Raw genomic sequence first — 13,203 nt, forward strand, 5'->3', positions numbered from 1 at the left:
AACATCTATTAAAAACAACTTTTTTAACGCAAGTTAGAGGTACTAATAATAACAACAACAACATACTCCGTAAAATCCTACAAAATAGGGTCCGATGAATGTAAAGTATACACAACTCTAACCCCTATCTCTCGAAGGTAAAAAAATTATTTCCAAAAGACTCTCGAGATAACATATATTCTCTCAGCCTCATACCCATCAACAAAATTACACTTTAATCCACTTTATCCTAAAATAATCACTTTGACACTTGTCATTTTCTTATTAGTCCGTCGTTTAACACTCGTAAACTCCCCGTCAGTTTATCCTCTGTTACACCATTGTTCAAAATGTTCAATCTCCATTTTTACAGAGTTGAAGAAGCTGAGTCTCTCTCTCGTGAAGAGGGAGAATTTAAGAGAAAAATTATTTTTTCTTTCTTTTTATTTACAGAATATTATTTATAGATTCATAGCAAATTTTAGCAATTTGACCGTATTTTTTTAAAATTAATTTTTTGATTTTTTAAGTTTTTTTTTTAATTTATAAATCTGCATGATCGGAACGGGAAAAGAGGAACTTTTGATCGGAGAAATCTGAAAGAGGATTTTTTTTCCGGCACATCATGTCTGCTATAGTGTGCGGGAAGAGATCGAATTTGTTTGAGGATTTTCAGTCGTCGTCATCTGCGCCAACGCCGGGTTCGAAGAGGATTCGCCGTACTTTTTCACCGGCGAGGTCTAAATCTGATTCCGATCGTGTTTTCTCTGGTAGTTTGATTGCATCGTCGGCACTCGATCATCTTCTCATGCTTTTCTCTGACATGGACAAGCAGGTTTAATTCTTTCTTGTTTTTTTAATTGTTTCAATCAATTGTTTACAGTTTCATATTGTTTATGAGATTTTTCGTTGTAAAATTATGTGTTTTGTTGGGGAAAAGGTATTGGACAAGCTTGATTTATCTATTTTTTTGGCTTTTGATATGGCAAGAGTAGAGCAATTGAGAAGGTTTGCCTTTTACATCATCGCATTGTAAAAATCCTTCATTCTGATTGTACTTGACAAGCAATGTTTTCAAAAAAGTATTGGACTTATGAGTTATTCGGTACCTGTGCTGATAGTTGGAGGTAGCAGGTACTGGTGGAATCAGTCTAGGTGCGTGCAAGCTGGCATTATAAAAAAGAAGAAGCAAGTTTTGAACATGTCTTAATAGAAAAATAAAAGTTAGTACTTTGGAGAAGCTCTGTTGGGAAAAATGCTTACTGCATCCTTCATTTAGTTATTTTGGGATGTGGGAGAGTACCTTTTGAGTGATTTAGTTAGTTTGTTGATGTATTTCTTATGATGTTGTAAGTGGGAACTAGGGGAATGTGGTTTTAATTAATGACTTAGCTGATGCTAATTTCTGGCACACCTTTTGCTTAAACTAGACTAGGTGTGTAACACCGTAACTAGAGGGGTAACTTCATGCACTTCCTTGTTGAGGATTATGGTGGTTTTGTAATTGAATTCGCTGGATGAAGATTTGCTTATTAGCTGTTTGAAGTCCTGTTTTATGATTCTTTTTATCCTTTTGGAGTTGAACTTCTTGCTGACTTTTCATGGCATACAACCAGCATAATTAATTTCAAGATTGTCTTCCGTCTCTGCTTATTGTTTTAAGTTAGACCCACGGAGATCTATCACTTTACACTGTAGGAACTTGTGCTTCCATTTGTGAGGCTAACATATTCTCTTAAGACTTTGAACTGGGCTGATAAGTTGATTGATTAACTGCGCTTTCTCCACAAGTCTCCTTCAATGGAGGAAGAGGGAAAGGGAGCAGAAGAGTTAGCTAGCTTTTAGTTAGATTTTCAGTATATGAATTGAAGCCCTTTTGTTTGATATGTTCTGTGATTTCAACAACTTATATACGTCATTAAGTTCTTCTTCTGACTTTAACTTTGAGTTTACAAATAAAAATGAGTAAATGAAAAAGGGAAGACAGGCTTTGCAAATACTTAACTATTTTGAAGCAGTGATATATATCGAGTCTCCTGTAATCAAGTAAAAGAACATCTTTAGATAAAAGTAGAAGATTGTTGAAGGAACAGACTAAACTCACATAATTTTTTTATATAAAGTAATAATTTACTGAAGAAGGGACAAAACAATGAGTGTACACAAGTAGTATACCAAATATTAGAAAACCTTACAAAAGATATGGTTCTCCGCGAACAACACCTAATCATCTATACATATGGGAACCTCGTGGGTGCACTAAACTAACATAATATAGAATTGGAAAAGTGAAAGTGGCCTAAGTGATGCCACATTATTATTTTTTTGGTTCTTGTAACTTCATGTGGTGTGTTAATACTCGGTGTGAAGTGCTGGATATTTGAAGGAAATAAACATGGAATAACGTAGAGAAAACACACACAAAAAATCAGTTAACTTTGTAGGGTTTATCTGTACCTTGTTACTAGGACACTTTGTGTTCATTTGGATGGAATTCCTAACATCGATCAAGGACTTAATTTTTGACAAGTGGTAGGTTCTAGAACCTTTTAGTGAGAAAAAACCCAAAATTGTCCCTTAAGTTTGGACTCTGAATCAAAGTCATCCCTATTCTATTATATGGAGCAGAAATGGTCCCTTAAGTATGCATAATTAGTACACTTTTAGAATGACGACACAAAGAGGTAGGAAAGAAAGAGAGTGGTGTGAACAACACGTGATTGGGATCTGTTAGGTTTTAACATCTTCATTAAGTTTAGAGTTTAGACTAAATGTGTATTAATTTTGCATACTTAGAGGATCATTTGTGCTCCATATGATAGGATAGGGATGATTTTAATTTAGAGCTCAAACTAACGGGACATTTTTGAGCTTTTTCTCACCTTTTAATTATTAATAAATCTTCCATGTGTAAAAGAGGAATGCAATATTTAGTTATTTTCATACTTAAGGATATCCTGTCTTATATTTTGATCTTGAAATTATTCTTTGTTCGAGGTATTTAACATTGATAACTAAAAAATATATTAATTTCTAATTATGTGTTTTTTTTTTTTTTAATCACATATGGTAATAAACCAACTGGAAGTTGGATAGAGTGATGTATTATAGTTTAAGAGTTTCTGTTCGAAATAAAACATTATGTATATATTTTAGATAATACACCACATATCCATTTTGCAATATGATTAATCAAACATTGACATAACCACATCTGATAACTATAAAAGCAATCCAGTAGTTATTATATGGTCCATGAATCAAATGGCTCAAGTGTAAGAAGTTATATTCTTGAGAGTTGATTGTGAGAAACTTTACTGAATGTTAAGGGGTCATTCTCTTTACTTAATGTCTGCTCCTATTTTTCCTTAATTATTAAGGAAAATTCTTTCATTAATCCATTCAATTTCTGATATTATGCAAAAAGATGAACTTCTTAAAAGGGGAGGGAATAAATGCAAAAATTGATTTGAATTATTACAACACAACTTTTGAACATCAGCATTGGCCAAGTAGTTGTGTTCTTTACCTTTGTTATTATTATCATCGTTGTCATTATTTATTTTTTGTTTTTTCAATCAATCAACTATACCTTAATTTTATATTATTCCAAATTAGTCGGAGTTGGTTGTATGAGTTTTGTATCCATTCACTTGGGTCTATTTCATTCAAATGCTAAATAATTCGTCTTTGAAGGTCAATTAGGGGGTTTCTCTAGAGCTAGAGGTTCTTTAGGCCTCACACTTCTTATCCCATATAGTTTTACAAGTCTATGACTAGGATAAAGAAACTTTGACACAACTTATGTGGTTTCAATCACTCATTTGCTAAAAGTGTTGCAAAATTAATGAATGCTTACTAGAGTTGCTAATCCGCCTACTTTAGGTGTGACAATAATAGAAGAATGATGGAAATTATATAAGGGTATCAAAACCAATAAAAGTTCACAGGGCTTAAAAAGATAAGTGCTTGTTCAAAAAGAACAAACATCATACTTTATCTTGTAACATAGCAAGATTTTTTAAGTGTCTGAAAATATTGAGGAACCCGTCAAGTACAACATTCCAAATTTCCTTTTCACTTAAGAAGAATCGAAAAAGTGCATCCTTCTCAGGGATACTGTTAATGCATATCATATATGATTTTGTCGGTTGACGTTTTAGCCATAAAGCCTTCTGTTACGTTACAAAATAGAAGGCAAATACCAAAAAGGGAGAAAAAGTTGTTTCTTTTGTTTCCTACTGGTGGAGTCAATTTTACTTCAGTTGATCTCTCGCTGGGCAATTTCAAAACTCCTCTATTCATTTCTTTTGATGACATAAGTTGTTGATTTTTGAATGTGCATTCTGGTAGTCTAGGAGGATTCCTATCAATTTTGCGATCCAGAAATGGTATGCGGTCTGCTTACCATCATCTTGTGATATCACTAATGCATCTAACTTTTGCTGTTGTTTTTTTATTTAAATGGATTTCCATGTTTAACTCTTCAATTTCGGGTATGAAAACATTTATTTGCATTAGATATCTCGAGTTATATCTTCTTTATTTACCTTAAAAGAGAAAACTTAACCTAGAGATTTGATATTTTAGTTGGTTGAGAGAGCACTTGAAGAATCCGGTGATGATCTAGATTCTGCTATAAAATGCCTGAATGAGCTCCGCTTGGGATCTGGTGATAATCGGAGGCCTGTGGCAGGAAGCTCTGGTGCTACACATGAGTCCAGCAGCCAGGCTTTTACTCAAGGTGCGCATTGAATTTTTTTGTTTGTTTTTGATTGGTGGTTGATTATTTCCCCCCTTTTTGGTGTTGTTGCCTTGACTGAGATCATTTTAGAGATCATTTTTTCAACTTCCTACCCATTGTAGTATGCCTTAGTGTTGATCTTTTTGTAATGCTCAGCAAATCCATATGTTAATTCTTTGGTGTAAGCAGCCACTAATGCTTGCATAAGGGTAGGCTGTCTACATTACACCCATTGGAGTGCGGTCCTTTCTTGCACCCTGCTAGCTCGGGTGCTTTGTGCACTGAATTACCTTTTTTTAAAACTTCGGTGTAAAAAGAAATGGTTAGAGGATAGTGAGTCCCCGTTACAATTCATTGATGAGTCGTTTGGTGTGAGGTATAAGGTATAATAATCCCAGGATAAAATGCAGGATTATTTTATCCTGCGTTTGGTTGGAGGTATTGGGTAGTCCTTGGATTATTTATCCACTATTTATACCATAGTGATGGAATAAGTTATTCCATATACATATCCCGGGATAACTTGTTCCCAACCAAACGACCCTTGAATCTTTTGTATAAATAGCCAAGTTTCATTCATTTATTTTTTAATTACTTTTTTGATGTAATCATGACACTTCTTAGTGTTGATTTTGACATGTTGATTTTGACATCAATAATACTTGTCATTTTAACAAACAAAAAATCCACATGATGTCATCATTCATCTGTGTAAAATTCTGCTCTTTCTTACGCCAAGTACTGCACTTTATTGATTTTCCCATTTTCTAAATGTTTGTCAGTGTCCTGTCAACTCACCTACTTCTGCTCTATAACATGTATCAATTTTGGAGATATTTCAATTGCGAATGTTTAAGTAACTGCTTATCATTTTAATGCTTCACAATTTGTGGTTTTTGTTCTTCTTAAATTGAGCATGTGGTCACTTGTGGTCCATATTATTAACTCGTCATCTTGCTTTGTTTCGGCAATTTCATACTTGTAAAGTTGCTTGATATTTATGGTGGAGGTTTATCTGCTTCTTTGCTTGCGCTAACAAACCACCACTTTATGTATCTTAAACCAACTAACTATTGAAGTATCTAATAGCATGGTCGTTCTTGTGATAGCTTCATCTCTTTAATTTTCTACCTTTAATGCTTATTCTTTGTATTAGTTTATACAGACATTACTCAGTTACTTTTTTTTTCTGCTCGTGGTAAAGGGCCAATTTTACTTGAGCCAAGGGTCTACCAGAAACAACTTCTCTGCCTGCACAAGGTAGGGGTAAGGCTGCATATATACTACCCTCCCATACCCCACTTGTGGGATTACACTGGGTATTATGTTGTTGTTAGTGGTGAAGGGCCAATTAGTATTGTGTCATTGAGTGGAAGTATAAGGGAAAGAATTGGTAGTAATATAGGAAATTAAACAATGAAAGTGCCTTATTTATGGTTGTGATTCAACTAAAAAGATTGACTAGTCAATAAGGGAATCAGAGTTTTGGTTAAAAACCGACACACTCTTTCATGACACAGTTAAGTTTGGTCAGGTTAAGCTGTTTAGTTTATTGGAATATAAATGCCTTGTTTCTTGAAAACTATTGCTGCTAATCCCCATACTTTTTGATCTCGTGATCAGACAATGAGAGGTAAATTACTCGTATAACTCTTCTCTGTGTGCTTCTTTACTGCTACATAATTACACCAGACAACCCTGTTATGAAAAGATGGGAAGACTTAAAAGAAATTGCTTCTCTACCATAAAGTAGAACTGTTTCCAACCTTGCTTTGCTGAATGTATTTGAAAACTGTGTAATTTATATCTCCATCTTGATCCACTTGTGACAAGTGATCTTCCCCACTGATATTAAGCTGTAACATTACATTCATTTTTTGTTTTTTAAAGCACTGGATGTAGATTCGCTGGCACAATTCTGATTTCCCCTTACATTGGCATAGTTCCTTCACCTTGTTGCAGGTGCGGCTACAACTAATGGTGAGACCCCATCTGCAGAGGATTTATCTTCTGCAAAAGTGGTGCATTTGCAGGGTACAGAATGGGTGGATCTTTTTGTTGGAGAGATGATGAGTGCGTCAAATATAGATGATGCTAAAGCCCGTGCTTCACGAGCTCTTGAGGCTCTTGAGAAGACCATATGTGCTCGTGCAACAGAGGCGGCCTGCGGGTTCCATAAGGTGGGCCCCAAGTTCTTTTAAGTATTTACTTTTCCAGCATTGTGAAAACCCTGACATCTCTTTTTATTTTCTATGCATTACAAACACCCTGTCAACGTGCACAGTTACTTTTGGGGGACCTCAATAAGAGGTAAATGAAGGAATGCAACAAAGAACAAATTGCTTAAATAAGAGAAAAAAGAAAATAAGTATGATATAGAACTGGAAAGTTTGCTTTTACTTCAATGTCAACGTGAAGAAAATAGTTATTCTGAAAGGGTGAGCTGCTTATATGTTGAGTGCTTGTGTCTCATTGGGAAATAAGCTAGTAATATTCGTTCTTTGTGACCTTCTTGTGTCCCCCTTCCCCCGTCCCCTTTTTTAAAAAAAACAATGTTCATTAACATTGGGGGTGTCTGTGCTAGCATAGCCCCATAGGCCATAGGACAGACTGATTATCTTGTTTATTCTGGTTTGTTACTCGTATATCTTATTTTGATGAAGTTTGTTAATCAAAGAGCAAATTGCTATCCATATCCATATGCTTATAGTTTGGTTGTGATACAGGAGAATATGATGCTCAAGCAGCAGTTAGAAGCTCTTATACAAGAGAATGCTATTTTCAAGCGAGCAGTTGCCATCCAGCATGAGCGTCAGAAGGAATTCGAGGATAGAGGGAACGAGTTGAATCAGCTGAAGCAGTCGGTGGCTCAGTACCAGGAGCAGCTTAGAACCCTTGAGGTCAAATTTCTCTTAGAGCTGATGATATTTTTGTGGTTCATTTCGTTTGCTGGAAATTGCATATTGGTCCTCATTCTGTCCATTCTTTCACTATAACCGAATGACAATAAGATGCTTGTCGGGGTTTGTGATTATAATTTTCATCATTTTCTTTTCTTACTGTTCTGGACCCCACTTCTCATTGGTTGTTTTGGCCTTTCTGTGTCATCAGGTCAATAACTATGCTCTCACGATGCACCTCAAGCAAGCTCAACAAAGCAACAACTCCATTCCAGGGCGTTTCAACCCCGATGTCTTTTAGTACGTATCATGTCCCTATTGGCTGCGTAACATAGGTAGCAACAGTAATATCCTGTCGTCACAGTAGCAGCAAATGTTTCCTAGAGATGAATGATGATATTAAGCTAGAACTTCTGTTTTTTGATTAAAGTGCCCTGCTGCAGTTACTAGACAAAGGGTACTTTGTACTGTTCATACAAGTTTTTATTTGTTTTTCTTCTGTTGTTTCAATTATAGTATCGAAAGTTCATACAATTCTGTTCTTTTTCTGCTGTTAAGAGGATGTTCAACACATGATTGTTATGCTTTATTTGTTTCTTTCGTCGGATTTGATTTCTGCTCCACTTGATAAAATTCTCATGTGTATATGATATATAGAGTAAATTTACTCGATCCTATGGGAATGACGTTGCCATGGACTGTAAATCTCATGAAACTGGCCAAGTTTCAAAATCTTGATACTCTATGGATACAAAATGAAGTCTCATGGATGAATTCTAAAAGGGCAGCCAGTGTACAAAGCATCCTGCGTTCACGCAGGGTTACCTAGATAGTCTACCCTAATATAAGCACTAGTGGCTGCTTTCACGATTCGAACCTGTAACTAATGAATGAATACTAGTATATCCTCGCTTTTTTTTTTGAGTTGGAGGCTTGTAAACTTATATAGATCAATCATCATAACATTAGAATATAAATAAAGTAATTAGTAAACATAATTTTTTTCAGTAGAACCATGAGCTTGTTTGCCCTGAAAGCCACACATTAGATTAATACTTACTCTTTCCCTACACATTCAATTGACAAAGGTTGAGAGACTTGTGTTTTAAGGCAGTACAAATCCAAGTTCGGCATCAAGCGAACTAAGTTCAGTATTTAAATAGAGAAGAATAAAAAGTCGAGTTTATCATCTCGAGTTTCGTGCCTAGAAGGTTGTATAACAAGAGAGAGATTACAAAAGACTACTAGAAATTTGTATAGCTTGTAACAAAAGGCTATTTTCTTCAATTGGTATATGGTTGCTTATGAAAATGGAACAAGAGTTCCACAAGCTTTCATCATCTTCTTGAACTCATCAAAATTCACCATTCCATCTCCATCCACATCAACCTTCTTTATCATTTCTTTACAATGATCCAATTTCTTACCCTCTTTCATTCCTAAAGATGAAAGAATCTTACTCAATTCTTCTTCTGATATTAATCCATCTTTATCATGATCAAACACATCAAAAGCTTCCTTAAGACCTTGCTCTCTATTAGCCACTTCTTCTTGATCCATTTCACCTTCTTGTTCCACTCCCTCTATTCCCAAGAAAGTATGACAAAGTTCATAAAACTCATCAAGATCAATTAAACCATCTTTGTTTGAATCAACTTTCTCAACCATATCAACAATATCTTTATCCTCCATAAAAATCCCAATATTCTTGAGAGACAGCTTCAATTCTTGCTTTGTTATGTAACCATCATTGTTCTTGTCAAAAGTTGAAAAAATACCCATTAGTTCAACCTTGTTGTAATTGTTAAAGCTTTTTACCTTCTTTTGATCAGCCATGGATGTTGTTGCTGATGATGATGAGGGTGTTATTATGGTCTTCTCTTGGAGAGGTTGAGATTTTAGTGAGATTGATTGAATCAAAGAGTGGAACTTGTTAGTTGGGAAATTGAAAATTGTTGTGATAAGGCCAATAATGAAGAGAATTGCTAAGAAAAGAATGGCTAATAGTGTCAACATCTTTTATTTTGCTTTGTGATGGTTGAAGTTCAATGGGAATAGGAAGAAGAAATGAATATTAATGGTGAAAAAGATGGAGAATTGAGCTTAAATGAAAAGAAACAAAGTGTCAATAAGTTGAAGAGGAAGAGATACCCTTTGTCAAAAGTAACTAGTAAACTACTGATTAAGGTTTGTGGTGGGGTAGCTAGGAAAATGAAAGAAGAAATCCAAATTTGTTGAGGGAGTGTGAGATAACGCAGGCGAATAACCGTTGGGGGTTTTCAGTAATGATAGATGAACTAATAAGATGGCCGGTGTTGTTCTAAATCTAAAGTTGATATTTAAATAAAAAAATCAACATCAGGTTCAAGCTATGCAAAAACACACGGACTAAAGCGAAAGATCACAAAATGTAACATAACAAGGGGTTATTAGATCAGAAGTTACAACGGAAGAAATTAAGAAATTAGAACTGAAACATGAAGTAGAGGCGAAAGATTCTTTTAATCTTAATTAGATGTTTCAAATTTTAACTTTTGAAATAAAAAGTTCCTAACAATCACTTCCTCGTTAATGAGCCTTTAATAAATAAAGCAACTTTTGCTGGTGAATAATTATTAGGCACATTGTAGTCCCATTTTGGTCCCCTATTTTTGACCTCATGTTCTTTAATTATTATTTTCTTTCTTTCTCTTTTTCCTTTATTCCTTTAATGAACTTCTCAATGTATTTTGGTGCACAAAACGTTTCATGTTCATGCAGGGTACGAGAAAAAAATGCACCCTAATTAGAAGGTATAATGTTAGAAGCATATTTTGATGTAAATATCAATAGTTGATTTTACGGTTCGAACTCGTGACTTACAAGTTAAACATAGATAATTTGTTGTTGCTCCAAAATACCCTTTCAAACCGATAATATTCTAAGGATTTAAATTATATAGACATTAACAATGTAAATATTAATTACTATTCTTTATAGTTTAACGTGTGATAATAAGTTTTTAAACCATTTTTATGTAGTTGCCAATTAATGCTTATTATATATAATTACTTATGAATATTTTTAATTGGAAGACACAAAAAAAAATATTCCATAAGCTTACATGTTTGATAATAAAATACAAAGTGGAATGCGTTTTATCAAGGCAAAGAATCTTTCCAAAATTTTAACGTTTAATTATTTGTAAAATTAAATATACAATATAGTTGGAGCAGGCAGAAAAATATACAAAAATTTATATATACTAAATGAAAACATTATATTTTACTTCTTTTGTCATTTTTAAAAGTGCTATTTAATCATTTATAAAATAAGTTAAAATTTGTCAGTGGTAGGAATTTTCAGAATAATAAAATGTGTCACTTGGAATATATTGTGTTGCAATAATACTACTATATACTCAATTTTTACTGGCATTTAACAGATAAAATTTCTTGTTCAATTTTATGAAACAATAAAAAATTTTCCTAGGGACTTTATTGCAGCATATATTCTTTGCTTTCCTTTCATGCATAGATAGAATTTAATTTGGATTCTTCACTCAATCTCCCCCACCCCCACCCCCACCCCCAACCAGGGGGGAGCTAGTAGCTTGGGTACGAGTTCGGTCTAACCCAATTATTTTTGCTCAAATAGTGTAGTTGTATTAAAAGGTTTATTAAATATGTACAAATATTAAATTTACAACACAATTATCAACACTTGAAATCGTCATTATAAAATTAGAATCCATAAGGTTAATATTCTGACTTCACCTCTGGCCTCACGGCCACCCCCCAAAAAATCTAGATTATTTGTATAATTTCAAGATTATATAATCCTCTACAATTCTATGTCAAATTATCCGTTAAGATTTCAGGACTTTAAGGACTTGTTTTCGAACTTTTTATGGATAAAATTCATAAATAACCAATTTTTAGCCTATATTATTGAAAAATAATCATTGTCGTGAAGTTTCAAATCCAATAAATGGAGCTTCAGGACAATATCACACCATTTCACATTTGACACTTGAAATTTCAAAATAATGGCTATTTTGTTAAAATAAAAAAAATAATGACTATATTTTAAATACAATAACCGGAAAGTGACCAATGGACGTTATTTTCACAATTTTTCCACCCTCCAAGCCCACCAATAATGAGACCCAAAACCTCTTTGCTACACAACACTAACTAGCAAAGCCCAATATCTCTAGATAGTAGGCCAATAAGCCTTTTTTCTCATAAGCCCAAAAAGCTTGGATAGTTACTCGATACCTCGATTGATGAGCGTGTGTTTATTTCTTTATTTTTTGAATTCTCTAAGTGAAAATTTTGGTTTTGCCTAGTGTATACAAAGTTATATTTAATGTATAACATAATTTTTTTCGCCAAAGAATGTTCAAATACCAAGCTACTGATAAATCTAACAAACAGTTCACGGTTTAATTTGCAGAATTTTGTATTACGTTCCCTACTATCGAACCCTATAATATACATAGAGCTTATAAGTATATATTTATAACTTATGTCTTTTATTCAAAATAACTCACAATGTCTAAAATTTAGATCTACAACTACATAAAAAACTGAGCCGTGAAAGCAACCATTATTATTTCTATTAAGGTAAAATAAACCCTACATGAACGCGAGATGTTTCATTTATCAGATTGTCCCTTTAACAACATAAAAAGCAAACCTATAAAAACAACCACTAATACTTGTATTAGTTTATAGATTGTCTTTGACTCTATGTCATATTACCCCTTAGGATGTAGTTCTTTTTCAAATTTTATGTTAATATGAGATATTTTGTACATCGAACTGTCTTTTTTAACTACGTAAAAAAACAAAGGGCGTGGGGGTGGGGTTGTTAGTAGCTGGTTTTGCAGAGCACACGTGAATTTACTTACACAGAGTATTGCAGAGAAAAAACATATATGCATGCAGTCTTCCAGAAAGTGTGTATGTACTCTGCCTTTTGGGACTTTTTGCAGTCCAACCACACGACCAAAACCAACCTAATCTATTTCCGTGCCACCGTCAGAATTTAAAGTGTATGAGTTTTATTTCAAAAATTTAATCGAGGCCTTGTATTTGCATTTTTGGTGTATGTAACTTTTTGAGGTGCAACATCAACTACATTTTATATATTGTTGACGTCCATAATTTTTTTGGTGTAGAAATATCGACCACTATCAATCATTTTTCAACTATGTCTTTGAAAAACAATCATTATCATGTAATTTCAAGTTCATATGTGAAGATATCCTGAAGTTTCACCTAAGAAATTAAAAAAAAACTCCTTTAGGGACGTGGTTATTTTCAATTACAAGGGCTAAAATTCGATATTTGTGAATTTCACTTTTTTTTTAAAATTGCGATTGAGATTAATTTGACTGGAGTAATTTCCGTATAACCTATATATAGGTTAGACTGTCTATATTACATGACCCCTATAAATCCTATTGCCTACTTTGAATTTGCGTAAACATGAGAATCAGTGAATATCGATTGTTACATCATATTCTTAGGGTATGACTCTTTTTCAAACCCTATATGAGCACGAGATGTATTACGCATTATTTATTTTTTTGAA

General features: G+C 33.7%; 2 protein-coding genes across 2 annotated transcripts; one reads left to right on the plus strand and one right to left on the minus strand.

Annotated features, from left to right (window-relative positions):
- The first annotated feature begins 356 nt into the window (after window positions 1-356).
- LOC125811950 (uncharacterized) lies at window positions 357-8,230 on the plus strand. The gene is made up of 5 exons (XM_049491499.1): window positions 357-814; window positions 4,570-4,723; window positions 6,686-6,903; window positions 7,450-7,623; window positions 7,835-8,230. Exons 1-5 carry the CDS (start codon window positions 605-607, stop codon window positions 7,922-7,924), a joined length of 846 nt encoding a protein of 281 aa, XP_049347456.1. The 5' UTR covers window positions 357-604; the 3' UTR covers window positions 7,925-8,230.
- Window positions 8,231-8,753: 523 nt separating this feature from the next.
- LOC125811953 (calmodulin-like protein 3) lies at window positions 8,754-9,792 on the minus strand. Its single transcript, XM_049491503.1, has one exon. It carries the CDS (start codon window positions 9,637-9,639, stop codon window positions 8,926-8,928), a length of 714 nt encoding a protein of 237 aa, XP_049347460.1. The 5' UTR covers window positions 9,640-9,792; the 3' UTR covers window positions 8,754-8,925.
- Window positions 9,793-13,203: the final 3,411 nt, after the last annotated feature.

This window comes from Solanum verrucosum, unplaced genomic scaffold (genome assembly GCF_900185275.1).
Source record: "Solanum verrucosum unplaced genomic scaffold, falcon-dt-bn FXZP01000238.1, whole genome shotgun sequence".
NCBI classification, from domain to species: domain Eukaryota; kingdom Viridiplantae; phylum Streptophyta; class Magnoliopsida; order Solanales; family Solanaceae; genus Solanum; species Solanum verrucosum.

Coding starts and splice junctions, on each gene's coding strand:
- LOC125811953 (XM_049491503.1), bottom strand. CDS start 9,639: ATGTTGACACTATTAGCCATTCTTTTCTTAGCAATTCTCTTCATTATT.
- LOC125811950 (XM_049491499.1), top strand. CDS start 605: ATGTCTGCTATAGTGTGCGGGAAGAGATCGAATTTGTTTGAGGATTTT. Junction 815..4,569: donor TCTCTGACATGGACAAGCAG/GTTTAATTCTTT, acceptor TTGATATTTTAG/TTGGTTGAGAGAGCACTTGA. Junction 7,624..7,834: donor AGCAGCTTAGAACCCTTGAG/GTCAAATTTCTC, acceptor CTGTGTCATCAG/GTCAATAACTATGCTCTCAC.